Genomic DNA, 16,924 nt, shown 5'->3' with positions numbered 1-16,924 from the left:
GAATTGACATCAAAACACAAAAAAAGGCATTCCAGCCATTGATGTGATGGGTCATGAGGTAATATTGTGTGATCAAGTAAAAAAAACAAGAGCACAAGTTAACCACCACCTGAAAACCAGTTAAGCTGACCTACATTGTAACAAAGTACAGACCTCAAACCCCAATCTAAAATGGTCATACAAAAAACAATGTCTATGTTGCTGAAATGAACTGTCACAAACATCCACCATGATCACATTTGTCAAAGAAAATCGAAATAAGTCAATGTACAGTAGTTTGCCTTAATAATTAGGTATCCAGATGTAATGTCATATTACAGTAATGTACCTGCACATATTCAACATGAAAAGGCCCACTAGAGATCAAAATCAATGAATTGGTACAAACTGAAGAAGCTGCTCAATGCCTATGCGAGTAATGAGTACATACAAGTGACCTCTGTACTTCAGAGCAATGACTGGCCTAAAGTCTACTGAAATAATAACGGAAATATTGAACCTATTAGCTCTGTGGCTCACAGAACAGCTGGCAATACAGACAGAAATGTAATTTGAAAAAAAAAGAAGTCTAACCCTCTCTGGATCATGTCAATATGAAACAAGAACTCTTTACAGACACGGATCCCTGCATTCATGAACCCTGATTGTGTGCTCTAACATTTTCCTTTAACAGAGTGGCTGGCTTTGATGCTGGTTTCAGAGGAAAATACTGCTAGATTAATTTCTATGTACAATACGCAACATGTGTAGGGCCTTCACTTGTCTAGGTTCTCACCAAGGTCTGATCGCTTTTGCTTTTATGGCCAAGAAGAATTTCACTTTTTGTTGACAGGCCACTGCGGCTAGTAAATTCCCAAATCAGCCTGTTGGTTTACCAGCCAACAAGACTTTTAGACGATAAGGCCTCCACAAGATGGCTGGTTCCCGGCCAAGCAGATAAACTTACCACAGCTCAAAGTGACTGGTGTTAATTTCCCAACCAGATGGGACCTAGCAAGACATCCTTGGCCAACACTACATCTGTGACAAGCTTAAGGCTCCAACTCCTCAGCTACATTACTATATCCAAATCAGGATCACTGTACCAAGATATCAACATTTACCAATATTGGCATTTTTTCACGTAAGCCTACAGAATGTCCCAGCAATAATTAGCACAAAAACAATTGTGTAAAAAAACCTACAATTGCCTGGTCTCCATGATCTCTTTTGAGCCAGGCTGGGGCCAGTCATGGCGTGAAATGGGTTTACATTTAGCCAAACAGAATTTGAAAATAGAATCTCATGCACTTTGAATAAGTATTTAGTTCTCACTGAAAGAGCAGCAGCACAAACGGCAGAAACGGCATCTTCTGTGCTGTTTTTTCTAATAGCTTATTCTGTTAGATATAATGTAATATCATTTTAAAACTGAATTTACACACCAATCTATTCCCCAGTCAATCTAGAATAAATAACAGTGGCTCCTTTGGTACCAATTCATAGTATTCCTATGTCACATGCATTCCCTACCAATATGGCGCAGCGCTTTACAATACACACTATTTAATTGTAATCACCTCTTAATTCATTACAATCACCTGTTATTTTCCTACCAAGATGACCGTGTGGTGATGTAACTGAATACTGTCAATACCAGAAGTCATTTAACAACCAGGCTTATTGATGACCAACATATTCAAACATATTTCCAGTCCAGTCCAGTTGCTATTTCCAGTGTTGGGGAGCACTGAGGTACAGTAATAATATTCTTAATGATTTATAAAGGTTAAAGCGGTGATGATATTTAAGAAAAACTGATGCAAACTTGATGGATTACCCTAACAAAAAAGGCATTTGCCATTTTAGTCAGATGGTGGTGTAACGCTGTTTAAAACAAAAGGAATGTTTTCTCAGCTTCATATTCTATGGATTTTGGGAGGCAAATTAATCCAAAAGTAATAATGTTATGTTGTGTAATTCAACAAACTATGTTACTGATTATGATCAGTAACACTGAGCACGGTGGCTCAGTGGTAGAGCTGTCGCCTCGCAGTCAGAAGGTCCTGAGTTCGATTCTCGCCTGGGACACTGTGAGCACTGTGGTTGTGTTCCCCCCCATATCTTCAGTGCCTACTGCCCAGGTGGGGTATCTCGTCGTAAGGGCCTTTCTGTCTGTGTGGAGTTTGCATGTTCTCCCCGTGCTCCCCCAGGGGGGTTCCTCCGTATATACCCCCCCCCCCCCCCCCCCCCCATTAAAAACATGCAGAAGATCAGATCGTCATCGTCATCGTCATCTGACCAGTGACGACAACATCCGAAGTTGGTCCCCGGGCACTGTACGAGAAAAGTGACCACTGCTCCTGGCCTGCCCCCGGAGGAAAGGACAAGCCAGGATGGGTTAAATGCAGAGGACAAATTTCACCGGCCACCGTCAGCATGTGTGTGTTTGTGGCCGTCCGTGCATGTGTGACAATAAAGACGGGCTTGTCTGTCTGAAATCGTGTTTAAAAAAAAAAATATTACACAGAAAATATTCAACAAATCAACAATTACATTTTCCAAAGTAATCTTCCCTAACCCGGCTATTTTACTACAAGTGTTGTGTTGGCTTTGAGTGATTGTTGCTGCATGTCATTTCAAAGCCGAGAGCCTTTGAAGAGCTGAACAAGGCACAAATAACTTCAAGTGGAGGGGAAGGGAAAAAAGGAAGCTACAGACCTGAGTTAAATAGCATTGGAAATAATTCTTAATTTTGTTTTTAACCTTTATGGAGTGCCAGATGGGTGGGGTTTAACAGCATCGGGACAGTTCAGGCAAACATACTAAAATGATGACTAAAGGGCCAGACAAGTGACATACATCAATGACTTGTCACGGTCAGCCTAATCACAAAGTGGGAGTGCAACAGAGAAAAGTGTCCCATCACCACAACTGAGACAGATTCACCCCATTTAAAGTCTGGTGGTGTGTACACCGGCAGGAAATGTTCAAATCAAAACTGGAAATGTGTATTTTATGAGCATCTTCAAAATATATATATATATATATATATATATATATATATATATATATATAAATAAAATAAAAACAAGGCATCATGTTACCTTTGTGTGACCCAGTGAGGGGTCATGTATGCTGGCATGTTCTGTAGCATCTACAGTATGTATATTGGCATATTCTGTCCTCTCCCTCTCTGTCCTCTTGCTTTGTAGGTGTTTTTTTTGTTTACTATAGAGGGAATGCACCGACGCCACGCCCCCTCCCGAACACGCCCCCTCAGCCGGACTGAGCAGCACTGAGTGTCAAATTTCCAAAACAAACGTGGCTTCAGACAGGGGTAGTAGCGAAACCACGGCTAATATAAACGATTATCTGCTTAAATTAAAGGCAGTTGGACTCGAATGTGACCCGTACAGCTTGCCAAAGAACCAGTGGTCCATGGACGTAGACATGTGGCCAGGAATAGGGTTTCCTGACATTTATATGTAGCCTACTTAATATCGACGCCGGGGAAATACACAAACCAAAGCATGAAAGCATACAAGAGCCTGGACGCGTGGTCGTACTTCAAGGCTGGATTTGTTGGCGACATTAAAGTAACGAGGACAGCAATGGATATTCTGGTTGTATGTGGAGAGGTAAATATTTATTTTATTACAACTTTTATTAAGAAAAATATAGCATACGCTGTTACTAACACACGCTAGCTTTGTTCATAGTGAACACTGTCACTCATGTAACGTTATATCTGTGCAGGTAAAACACAGCCAGAGAATGAATGAGCCCTCATTGAAACCCTGGATAGCTGCAGAGAATACCGGGACCGTTTCATTAGCTTTCGGCAGCCTGTAAAAAGATACCTCCGACGCCTTGTTGAATCTATTTTTACAGTCAATGGCACAACAGCACTTACCAATTTCGTTGTTTTCTCGCGGAAGCTGAACGCTAAACACCGTGACCCGGCGGCGCCACCTGGCTTGTTTAGACGTTTTGACACTCACGGCAGCTGAGTGGGCGTACCCGCACTGACTGTCGCGTCCGTGACGTCACGTGCATTCCCTCTATTGGATGAACTACAGTAGGTGTGTCTTGTGTGCTGATTGGCCTGTGGATGACAGCATCAGGGATATAAGGCCAGAGGACAGCTGATACCATGGCCTCTCTCTTCTTCCCTGCTCCCAACCAGCCAGATGCTGTGATGCAGCTGCTGACTTTGTAACTAAGCTCCAGTAAACTTGCTAACCTTACGAGGCAGCTGGATTCACGAGATCACGATCGCGTGAGAAATCTCCGTCTCAGCAGTGGTCCGGACCAATCAGCATCCAGAGGAAGCTATGGGCGGGATTTAGGTGTGACCGTGACGACAGCAAGGCGGTGATAGACGATGATTCATCCAATCACCTGCCAGGTATTTATGAAAGTGTTTGAAACATTTTCCAATGACGAGGTCCCGGATGGACCTGTGTAGCAAACTATCTGGTAGCGTCAGGTTTATAACTTGCTACAGTATTTAAGGACCTTGCGTTATCTGTAAGTACTATTTCAGTAGAAGCTCCAGGCCTGTAGGGGTTTTTTGTTGACTTTTTGTTGAAGTACCGGTACTCCGTTCTCATGTTTTAGTTTAAGGCGTTAAGTTAGTTAGCTACCTATTTTCTTTTGTTTCTCTTTATTTTTCAAAGGTAAGTTAGACCATGCTTTTGTATACCTTTTGTTTATTGTTTTGGCTATGTCCACCCTGAAGCAAAAGGTGTACCGGAGAATAAACCTGCCACTTCTGACTGTTATACAGTTTTTCTGGGCTTCTTTGGGAGCGGGGAAAAGTGGGGAGTCAACCTCATTTCAGTTTTGTCCAGTTTTGACCTAAGCTGTTTTGTCGAAAATATTCTATTTCCTCTCTCATCCCTTTCATATTCTTTAGCATAAAACAATCAGTGACCGCAGTTACTTCTCGCTGCCATTTGGGGCCGCCAACATGCAAACATTGCATAGTGCAGTGTTAAACTTTAAAGCACTCTTTGTATATTACTGTACTGTTTGTACCACCCATCTGGTACCCCACACAGTTTAAAACTAGGACTATTTCAAAACTCAATTTGACCCAGGTCTGATTTGGTTTGACTCTTTCAAGCAGCAGAGAGTGTACGACAAATAGTCACATTGAGTGCGACACAAGTTATGATGTGTGAGATGAACACACAAGATGAAGACAGGCTATTTCTTCACATATTATGTTCAAGGTAAGAGAAGTGAGAAAGTGTAGCAACTAGAGTAGGGCCAGAGAGAGTGAGCCAGGCAGATATGGATGGAGTTACGCCCAGAAAATGCAGAGGTGCACCAATAAGAGTCATTGGTATTGATGATGGAGCATCATCATTGGCTGGCTGTGCACCTCCAGGCAGCCGGGCTGTGGTCCTGCAGCCGCCTCATCTTCTTCCCGAGGCACACCCACCAGGTGAGGCCAATCACAAAGAACACGGCAGACTCCACATAGTAGCCGTCCAGTGTCGTCACACACACACCGCCCTCCTTAATGCACAACTGGAGGGTCAGGAGGGAAGAGGACAGAACAATGAATACTTGCTCTGTGATTATGTACATAAACAGCTATATTCATACATCTCTCTCTCTCTCTCTCTCTCTCTCTCTCACTCACCCCTGCCTCCTCTGGGGAGGCACAGCTCTGGCCCACAGCCCCCTGGCATTCCTTCCATGTGAGTGTATCCACCATCCACAGAGCCACAGTGGAGGGCCAGTTTCCCCCCAGGTTGGTGATGGTGTTCAGCAGCGTCATGTAGGTCCCTCCGATTAGTGGGTCGCTAACTTTGGCGTGGAAGGCCATGCAGGCCACGTACATGCTGTACAGCGTTACCTTGGGGTGAAAACAACGGAAAAGAATAGGAATATGTTATAGAAAATAGAAGGCACTTCAAGCCCACAAACCTCCGCCAACACTGGACAATACTCCAACCTGCTGTAACACCCAAAGATATCATTCCAATCACTTTTTGACCCTGCAAACATGATTTGGAATAAAGTCCAATTCTGGACCAGATCAACACCAAAATGTAATCAATTATTGATTGCTTGGCCCAAGGCCTCTCTGTTCACCAGATTTCATGGAAATCTATTTATATCTTTTTGAGAAATCCTGCCAGACAGCAGCGGAAACGTAACTTCCTTGGTAGAGATACCAGACACATTTATTTTATATAAACCTTTGATATCCAACATACAGGACCATGATCACAGAATAACATAAATAATGGGCAGAAACGCAGGAATAAGATTAGGAAAAAAATACATTCTATTTTGTTGAAAAAGTCTGAAATCTGGAAGGGGAAAAAAGCACATATCCCTGTCCCTGATATTGTAGATATTCTTATGCCGTATAGCAACACTACGGGGCAGAAGGGAAATGTGTGAGAGATGTATGAGAGAGGGAGAGAGAGGAGAAAAAGCGTTATCTCTATACAATAAATTGAAGTCAAACCTGATGCAGTGCGTAGCTAAGCAGCACTATAGCATAGTAGTAAACAGGGAACTCCCCGTCCTGTTTCACACTGGGGGTCCACCACACCAGCAGAGCATACTCCAGCCCTATCAGTAACCTGCAACCACAGAACAGCGCACACACCGTTAGAACGCACGCACGCACGCACACACACACACACACAATACAAAACACACACAAATAGACTGACAAACATTGCATATAGACGGTTTTCACCAGCTGCAACCCCACAGCACTTCCTTTTTCTCAGCTTCTTCTTCTGTGTTTTATGGCGGTTGGCATCCTTAAATGTTGCGTTACCGCCACCTTTACTTTTGCTAAATCCAGATCCTTGATATAAAGTTGTGTGTATGTGAGTCTGTGTGCCAGTGTGTGTGTGTGTGTGCGCGTGTTAAAAACCTAAAAGGGAAGGCCTTGTAGAAGACATCCAGAGGTCTGGGTCCGGCGGTGTATTTGCTGATGACCAGAGGCAGCAGGATCTGTAGTGGCACCATGGGCACTGCCAACAATGCCAGCTGCTCCTTAGGAACACCAGCCTCCACCAGCTTCAGACCTGTGACTGCATCCGCTGCAGAGAAGCCAATCTGGAACACACACATGCACACACACAAAATAAGGTATAGTGCAATCCCAGAAAGCAGAAAGGATATTCATGCTACACCGCAAATGTGGAAACTGTGCATGTTGATTAAATTCAGCAGAACTCTGGGGCACAAATTACATTCAGGGTGTGGCATTCAAAACAATGACTTTTCAGCTTTCTGTTGACACAGAGATGCATGTATGCAGGCTGGTAGGTTTTATCAGCTGTTAATTAAAAAAAAAAAAAAAAAGTGGCTGGCGGCTGGTGCACTTTTGTCCAGGAGGGGGGCTATACCAAAAATAGGGCTGGGCGATATGATTGAAATCAATATCATGACAATCATAAGGATTTGTATCGATAGTTTTAAGTAAAATGTGCTTGTCATCAGCAGAAATGTGTCACGATATTAAAATATCTTCGGCACAATATGATTCCACTGAAAGATGATAAACGATAATATTTAATTATCGTCCAGCCCTAACCAAAAATCAAGCAACTCCTGCATCATGTACAGATTAGCAGGCATATCAATCAATCACAGAGCAGACTACAGAAATACACAGACAGTAACCTGGTCAGCAGCCCTCAGATCTCTAAGTCAAACAAACTTTCCTCATATTGCCTCCAGCAACACTGAAACCATGCAACACACAGCAGCATAGACCAAGCTGGATCTCACTCGCCCAATAATGACTCATCGCAAAACAAATGAGCATCAAAAAAACAATTATCATAGGCCAACAAACACACTCCTACACGCTATGAAACATTACAGCACCTGTTCAGTCTCCAACTCCTTCCCAAAGCAAATCGTAACGTTACTCACTCATTAGAAGTCGACTTGTCAGGCCTTGTGCTGGGCAAAAGTTGTCATCAAACAGTTAACTAGCATCATCAACATACACAACTATAATCGACCCAGTAAACTGTTTTGCATTTGCAATCATCTTAATTACATGATCGAGTTGCTCCTCTGAGTTGAGGTAACATTAGCCATGCTGATCTCGAATGTGACGGCTGAATTCATGTGGTGTCATCGTAACGGAATTTTCTTCGGTCTCCAATCCATTCTAGCTTGGTACAAAACGCATCAGCACTCATATGACTGTTTTCATCTCCAGTAGTCCAGTCTTGTCGCCGAAGTGCATTTTCTTTTTTGTTTTGTTGCATATGAGTGATATGACACACATAAAGGCATTTCTGAGGAGCTGCTGACACCACCGCCCAACCACTGGCAGGCAGCAGTGGTGTCAGCAGCTCCATTCAGAAATGTTGTCTGGGCGCTGCTGCTCTGCGCCCCAAGAAGCCCCTATTTCTTGTATTGAGAGCACAATAACTACAGTATATCATATTTACCCTGCTCATTGGCAGCCCGCTGCTAGTCTCTGACAATAACAAAGGTCTGCCTCTCACTGCTAAGGAACCTCACCATTACTTGATGAACCCAGAGTACCTTTAAAAATGCTTTTAACGTTGTTGCTTCCTAAGTAGTTTTAGCAACAATGCTTCTTAAGTAGTTTTAACTTCTTAGGAAGCAACAATGCTTCTTAAGCTACTTTTAGCTACTTAAGCAACAATGCTTCAAGCAACAACGTTAAAAGCCTGTTTTAGAGGTACTCTTGGAGGGTTTTTCCTGGCTCAGAATGGGCCTTTGGAGGGTGACTACACACAACAGTAAGCATGATCGGACCGAGCATGCTTACTGTCGTGCGTACATTTGACTTTTGGGTTAGTGTATAGTCAGGGTTATCCTGAACACTAATTATATCAGTCATGGTTAGAAATTATGCAGCTATGTTTTCACAATACCCCAAGTTTCAAACATACCGTAGTCATTTCAATGTACAAATGTGAGACTTTAACTTTGTTTGAAATTAGTAGTAAAAAGTAGTAAAAAATGCTTTTGATTTTGAGTTGGTGTGTAATCAGAATTGTCCTTATCAGTCATTGTCAGAACATATGGAGCGATATGTTTTTACAGCACCCCTAGTTTTAGAAAGGAGCTCCATTGGTACAAATGTGGGACTTTAAAGGCGGACTACCGTATGCAACTTTTTCTAGCTTGCTGTTTGTAAGCACACTGCATTCAAAGTTGGCCCCTCCCCCCGCCTCCATAAGCGAGCGAGGGAGAGCGCGGTGCGGTGGGTGAAACAGCAAGATTAAAGTTTTTCAGATTTTCTTTCACAGAAGTTATGTTCTAAAGCACACACAAAAACTCCCACAGCTCCAAACACCTCACACAACCATCTGTGCTGCATTTCCGGGTTTTGTTTGAATGTAGTCTGCGGAGTCGACTCTGTGCGCAGTCTGCTCTGCTGTGCGCAGTCTGCTCTGCTGCCCGCAGTCTGCTCTGCTGTGCGCAGTCTGCTCTGCTGCTCGCAGTCTGCTCTGCTGCGCGCAGTCTGCTCTGCTGCACGCAGTCTGCTCTGCTGTGCGCAGTCTGCTCTGCTGCTCGCAGTCTGCTCTGCTGTGCGCAGTCTGCTCTGCTGCTCGCAGTCTGCTCTGCTGCTCGCAGTCTGCTCTGCTGCTCGCAGTCTGCTCTGCTGCGCGCAGTCTGCTCTGCTGCTCGCAGTCTGCTCTGCTGCTCGCAGTCTGCTCTGCTGTGCGCAGTCTGCTCTGCTGCTGGCAGTCTGCTCTGCTGTGCGCAATCTGCTCTGCTGCTCGCAGTCTGCTCTGCTGCTCGCAGTCTGCTCTGCTGCTCGCAGTCTGCTCTGCTGCGCGCAGTCTGCTCTGCTGCTCGCAGTCTGCTCTGCTGCTGGCAGTCTGCTCTGCTGTGCGCAATCTGCTCTGCTGCTCGCAGTCTGCTCTGCTGTGCGCAGTCTGCTCTGCTGCTTGCAGTCTGCTCTGCTGTGCGCAGTCTGCTCTGCTGCTCGCAGTCTGCTCTGCTGCTCGCAGTCTGCTCTGCTGTGCGCAGCCTGCTCTGCGCACAGCAGAGCGCGCAGTCTGCTGTGCTGTGCGCAGTCTGCTCTGCAGCCAATGTTATTGGCTGGGGGTGACACACCCCATGTCGGGGCTGCTCAAAAATTGCAGCCCAAAACGTCCCGACCACAGCAAAACAATGAGAAAATATGGAAATACAGGTAGAGGACAATGTCCCTGCAGATAGACACACCGCCACACAATTCTAGTGGGTCATCATAAGTGATGATTGAGAGGTAAAAAAAAAAAAAGTAAAAAAAAAAAAGATTCTGCATAGTATACCTTTAACTTTACAATGGTACAGTATAACTTTACAATGGTACAGTAAAAACACTTGATTTCGAGTTGGTATGCAGTCGGGGTTGTCCAATATATGGGGGGGCTAAAACCAGGGGGGAGTGGGCGGCAAATGTTTTCTCAAAAGCCCCAAATAATTTATGTTTCTGAAATAACTGGGGGTAGGACTAAATAAGTACAGTGTACTTCATCCTACTCCTTTTCGGACCTAGTTGCTGTCACGTATTCTGATTATTATTGTTTATTTTTTTATTTAATTTTTCGTTTTCTTTTCTTCTTTTTTTTTCACTTATAAATATATATATTTTGTAACATTGATACCACTTGTGTATATTACTATTTCTTTTTTGAAAGTCCGAAATAAAGCTTTCATTCATTCATTCATTCATTCATAACTTCAACTTGTTTGAGGTTTGGGCTAAGCCTTGAATGTTTCGGTCTAGCTCCGCCCCTAGCTAAAACTTCTTTGGGGGGACGCCAACAATTCATCTACGCAGGAAAAACCCTGTTTGGGCCCATCAAGTAATGGTGAGGTACCTTGGCAGTGAGTAGCAGGCTGCAGAAGGTGAACACTGTAGGCATCTTGATGATAGAGAAGAGCTGTTTGTAGGTTTCCGTGACATTCTGCGTCTCCTGCTGGACTCTACTCTGTCCTTGGCCGCGCTCAGTCTCCCTTTTAAAGATGGCCACCAGCGTCGTGGAAACCAGGAACACCACACCCCAAAAGAACAGGAAGTCTGCAGCAAAGGAACACACAAAGCATCAGAAATAAGTTTTTATTTTTCGGCCGAGCTGCGAAGTCACAGGTATTGATTTGGTTTGATATAATTTATTCAATCATTGTTTTTATTATTATTATTAATCACAAAAATGATCACTCTCATCAATCTATTAGGTTAGGGGTAGGAATAAAGTCTCCATTGAGATTACGATGAGCGTTATATTTGTAGTCAGCTTTTTAGATTGAAAATAGTAAATGAAACAGTCCATCCATACCTGCCAAGGTGACGATGCCCGTGTCTTTGGGCTCTGTTCTGAGGTATTTGTTGCAGAAGCCAGCGGACTCCAGAGCCAGGAAGAGCACGTTCCCCAGGAAGTAGCCAGCGGTTTGGCCTACAGAGTTACATGTGGAGGCATAGCCCACATTCTCTCTGGACAACATAGTCAGAGCCCAGCCATCCACAGCTATGTCCTTGGAGACAGAGAGGGGAGAGGATGAGGCGCACGCGCGCATGCATGCACGCACACGCACACGCACACGCACACACACACACACACACACACACAAGAAGATGCACAAACTGGTAGATGGACAGTTTCTGTGTGTGTGTGTGTGTGTGTGTGTGTGTGTGTGTGTGTCTCTTGTTGTGTATGGTGCCTACCTGTGTGGCTGCCAGGAAGGCTAGTGTAAAAAAGACTATAGTAAGTGTAACCACATCCGGGCCCTGCAGTAGTGAATCGACCGACATGGAAAGGTAGAGCATGAAGAGGCCTAGCAGGTACTGGGTGGGCACAAGCCATGACTTCCTACAGAAGAGGGGGGAGAGGGAGAGAGAGGGGGGGGGGGGGGGGGTATGACAGGAAGAAGAGGGTTATCAAATAGGGAAAGATTAGAGGAAAAACATGCAGCATAGAGGAGAATATATGACAACAAGCTTTGCTATAATGGTTATATGTTGAACCAAAGGTGATCTCTTAATTATAGAGAGGAATGGTCAAACGACATGTGGTCAATCAATCAAATCTGACAGCAAAGATTAGTCTCAGTTTTATCAGTCATTCACACTAGAAAAATAAAACGGAGGTACTACAGTATCCATCTTACCTTCTACCAAACTGTCTGAGGTAGAGTGCGTCCACCAGTGGAGCCCACAGAAGCTTGAGACTGAAGGGCCAGAAGACAAAGCTGAAGAAGGCCTGGTCTTTGTAGCTGACACTCTTACTCTGCAAGATCAGCGGGATGCTGCCGGCCAGTCCCAGAGGAATCCCCTGGAGCACGTAGAGGAAGAGGAGAAGCATCACGTTCCCCAGCTCCCTGCGGATCCCAGGCCGCGCTCTGGGACGCCCGTCGTCTTCGGAGTCCGACCCCCGGAGAAGACCCTGGGTCTCCTCTTCTACTTCTGGGGCTGCCTGCCCCCTGTCCCTGTCCCTCATGTTCTCAGGTTGAAGGTTAGCGCCCACCGGCCTCCTCTGCCGCCCGTTCCTGTGCGTGGTCGAGTCTGGGAGCTCCATGGTGGAGCAGCGGGCATCAAACCAGCCGTGCCCTCAGCGAACCTGGAGGGGACATGGGTAAATGGCCTGCATTTATATAGCGCTTTTATCCAAAGCGCTTTACAATCAGTAGGTACATTCACCCATTCACACACCGATGGTGGCAGGGTGCTGGCACACCATCAGGAGCAATTTGGGGTTCAGTATCTTGCCCAAGGACACTTCGACATGCAGACCGGAGGAGGCGGGAATCGAACCACCGACCTCTTTCATCCAAAGCGATTGGTGGACTACCCGCTCTACCTCCTGAGCTACAGCCGCCCACATGGGAAACCGATGCAGACAGATCAGCGCTCATTAAAACTAGACTACACTGGACTAACTGCAAGTTGTAATGAAGCATCAACAACAAGTATTTGAAGCTACTAATGAAGATTTATATTTAACCTTTACAGTGTTTCCTCTGTGTGAGGAAGGTGTAACTTCCCTCCACGTACTATGTGCTGGATTATTAAAATTGGAACCGGCTGCAGGTGTTTGATCAGAATTATGCAGATGTCTTTATGGTTTTACTGGGGCAATCCTTGTACTTAACAGTCTAATAACATGATGTGAACTAACTCTAGTATGCTGGTCCTTTTTTGTTTTGTTTGTTTAATACACCACACGAAATCAGTTGTTGGTAACCAAACATTTATTATGGTCTCAGAGCAGCTGTAGTTGTGATGTTAAGAGATCCGTTCTTGGTCAGCTGCCAATCAATATGTCCACAGCTGGCTAGCATGAGAAGAGTGTCCTCAACAGGCCTTTTCTCCTCAGCGAGTTCTACATGAGCCACAGTGTGGATCAGGACCGGCTCTGAGAGGATCAGCCACAGTGTGGATCAGGACCGGCTCTGACAGGATCACAGCTGCTGGGGGTGGGGGCAGCCTACTTTGACCTCTGCCTCATCTTTCTCCTTTTACGCTTCAGCCTGCGCATACGCTTCTTCCTCCACTTGGCTCTCATCTTGTGGAGATGGACCTCAAAGCAAGGAGAGCAACTGCAGAGCAGAGCACTGATCCTACTTATACCTCAGCCCGGACATCACCGATGACATCACAGCAGCTCGAGTGACATCACAGTTGGGTGACATCACAGATCGGTTCAGTCCATGACATCAGATCCTTAGGTCGCTGGTTCGAATCCAGGTCGCAGATGTCCCAATGTGTATGGTATCATCAGTTGGTATGAGGGCCTTTTCTACAGTCGCCCCAAGATTTCTGGAGGAAATTTGTATCAATTCCAGAAAAAAGGCCCTTTAGTTACTCCTCAGCTGTCAGTGGATCATCAGCTGCCCCGTCCAACAATTGAGCAGTGGCAGTGATGATGAGGTCACTGAAGGTTGTGAACTGGGTGGCGGCCTCAGTGCCGATGTAAGTGCTTTCTCTTCTCCTCACTGTGAACTGAAGTTGTGTGGAGGTGGGGGTTCTGGACCGATGATGGGCGTCAGTGGAATCCAAGTTATTCATTTAACGGTGGTGCGCCAACACAACAAGGAAATAATTACCACCATATGATTTTTTTTTATTTGCATTCTTCTTAGCCTTAGTATCACTCACCATCATCTAAAACTAAGTGTAGTCCAATGTTTCAAAAGTAATGATTTAATTATTACTAAAGACAAATGTAGCACCACAACCTCAACTTGAAACATAGCTTAGACCCAAACAGCGAGCGATACGGCACTAACCTAGAATTACCATGGCAGCTGCATAAACTTACAGAGGACAGATTTGAAGATGCGATTTAAAGACAGATTCACAGTCTGTGACAGGACATAATGAAAATAAAGATGCAATATAACAAATTATTGTTATTGTGTCTCCCGCAGGAGACACCAATAACAACTCACCAGGCTGAGGCTATAGCATTCTCTACTTTACTTGCTAGACATCTGATTCACCCTTAGTTAGAAGAAGAAATGTATGCCACCGTGATCTCACAAGTGCTGGGTGGAGGAGGTGACGTAATGTCCCATGTTAAACTGTAATAGCTTAAACACACTGCCCGGCTCCACCCACAAATATTATAAGGTCTGGCAAATGTTGCATCCTGTCCTATTTGGAGATTGAGTTCCCCCATTAATGCAATGTAGCTGCCCCCTCCCCATGCACGCGCACAAACAAACACACACACACACACACACACACACACACACACACACACACACACACACACACACACACTCTATTTTTATTCAGCTGTGTATTTTTGTTCTGTTCTTATTTAGTTTTAATTTAATTTATTTTGTAAATTAGGGCTGATCGACCCAAGCAGCTATAGTCCCTAAAATGTTTGTTAAACATGTAGTCTGAGTCCAGCTCATACAGGCAGACACCCAGGCAACCACTGTGTAACCTGGGGATGAGCAGCAATGTCTGTGCCATACGTCATAGCACTAGCAAAAGTGACAAAACTGAGAGCCGAACCGACAGTGTAAATGAAAGCAATGAAGCAACGCGAGGTGTCCATTAACCGCTTGACCCTGACCCATCACTCACCGTTAACAGAGGGCAATTATTAGCTAACAGCTGTCACAATACTAACGTTGGTTAGGTCAAAACTCCAAAGAAAAAAGCAAAATACACACGTAAAAAATAACTAAGAGCTGAAAAATGTAGGTTTAAACAGAGAGGGAAAATATTGAGGGCATGCATGAGATTAAACAAAATGAAATCACTCCAATGTCAGATGAATGAATGCATGCATACCTGTTAATGATGACAGAAAAACTAGCAACATTCCAGGTTAAAAAAAAAAGGCTTATTAAAATGGCTTAATTAGAGAACCAGTCACACCAGAACAGAGTTTATTCTCTGTTCATTCACTCGCGATTGGGTGGCATTTTAATCAAGGCAAGAAAAACAAGTAAATGACTACCGTTCGTCTGTCGCCTGGTTAGGTTACATCGGTGTGGAAAAAGCAACAACAGTAGAGTCCGGAAGTGCAACCTGTGCAACGTGTAAATGTGTCCGGCACCTACGTGTTATTATGGAACCCACCGCGGTTTTGGGCAGACAACGCCCTGTGCCCGCCTACGCAGCAGTTAAACGCCGGGATTGGCCAGGAGCGAGGCTTCCCTTGACAGCTCTTGCCTTCTGACAGCTCGAATCTCCGACACCAAACACTCTGCGCCCAGCCGAGCGATTTCATTAACCAACTGAATTACTCTTCTTGATAGCGGACATTGAAATAAATCACATACGTTCCTTAGTTTAATAGGCTATATAAACGCTAATGTGGCCTCATTCGATCAATACCCTCGACCTCTTAATATTATTAGTCTTATTTATTTTAGTAATTATGCTACCCAACCAACTTGTACCCAACAATCGGATTTGTGCAGTGATACCCACACCCCTGTATTCAAACATGAGTGGAAGTATCGCCATAAAGGGGGCATATATATATTATATATATATATATATATATATATATATATATATATATATATATATATATATATATATATATATATATATATATATATATATATATATATATATATATATATATTTCATTTAAACTCGTGTTGGCAGCGCGGAGTTTTTCATCCAGGCCGAGGCAGTCTGTCAATAAGGAAGCGCAGCCAGTAGGCACAGGGCGTGGTCTGCCCAAAACCGCGGTGGGTTGCATAATAACGCGGCACCTACAGATGACGTGTCAAAAAAGCAATCCAGCTCCAGCCGGGGCCAGAACAGAGCACGCCCCTACAGAGCACACCCCCTAAGTACAGAGCACACCCTCTATCCAAAGAACACCTCAAACAGTCCAAAGCGCTCCTTCCCAAACAAGAAAATGTTATGTTGCATAATAAATAAATAGAATTGGGCATATTTTACATAAGCTATTCACAAAGCCATCTAGATGGATAAATGGCATACAGGTGAGAGGAAAATGTAGCCTGTTTGATCTTATAGGATGAGGTGTTCCTTTTTTTTAAGATGAAACACAGCTTGCTTTTATACATTTCTATATAGGCCTACATGGTATATCATATTATTAGCCTACATCTTTATTATCACACTATTACCCCTATTATCATGTTGTTACTGTAATGTAAAGTGCTACCAGTAGTACCTTGACAGCCTATATTTGTATAGGCCTACTGCTTGTGTTTTTGCCAATGCCATATAGGCAGAAAATGTCATGCTGACCAATGCTGACAGTTAATAAATGTGAAAGGAAACACTGGGGGAAACAGGGAAAAGGATACTGCCTCCACAGAGATTTCAGAATTGAAGCGTTGTGATTGTGGAGTATAGCAGCTTTCTCATAATGGGTGGTTAAGGGCAAAATTGGGTCAAACAGGGTCAAGTCACCTGTTCCTGGCCCATGGTAAAATTGTAATTGTAATTTATCCTATTGATAGATGCTAT

The 16,924-nt window shown here is 44.3% G+C and overlaps 1 protein-coding gene across 2 annotated transcripts; it reads right to left on the bottom strand.

Moving 5' to 3' along the window:
- Positions 1-3,100: 3,100 nt before the first annotated feature.
- On the bottom strand, positions 3,101-15,466 carry slc33a1 (solute carrier family 33 member 1). Of its 2 annotated transcripts, none has more exons than XM_083637353.1 (9): positions 15,426-15,466; positions 12,118-12,566; positions 11,675-11,819; positions 11,289-11,484; positions 10,830-11,029; positions 6,893-7,077; positions 6,473-6,590; positions 5,636-5,851; positions 3,101-5,520 (listed from the first exon to the last, which is right to left on the bottom strand). In XM_083637353.1, exons 2-9 carry the CDS (start codon positions 12,522-12,524, stop codon positions 5,353-5,355), a joined length of 1,635 nt encoding a protein of 544 aa, XP_083493479.1. In that variant the 5' UTR covers positions 12,525-12,566; positions 15,426-15,466; the 3' UTR covers positions 3,101-5,352. The 2 variants fall into 2 exon arrangements, with proteins under 2 accessions (XP_083493479.1, XP_083493478.1); XM_083637352.1 differs by having other exon boundaries at positions 15,257-15,460.
- Positions 15,467-16,924: the final 1,458 nt, after the last annotated feature.

This window comes from Poromitra crassiceps (genome assembly GCF_964638095.1).
Source record: "Poromitra crassiceps genome assembly, chromosome: 5".
Lineage (NCBI taxonomy): Eukaryota > Metazoa > Chordata > Actinopteri > Beryciformes > Melamphaidae > Poromitra > Poromitra crassiceps.
This window is presented reverse-complemented; position numbering and strand designations above follow the sequence as displayed.

Coding starts and splice junctions, on each gene's coding strand:
- slc33a1 (XM_083637353.1), bottom strand. CDS start 12,524: ATGGAGCTCCCAGACTCGACCACGCACAGGAACGGGCGGCAGAGGAGG. Junction 6,591..6,892: donor TACAAGGCCTTCCCTTTTAG/GTTTTTAACACG, acceptor CTGTGGTTGCAG/GTTACTGATAGGGCTGGAGT. Junction 5,852..6,472: donor TTAGCTACGCACTGCATCAG/GTTTGACTTCAA, acceptor TTTCACCCCAAG/GTAACGCTGTACAGCATGTA.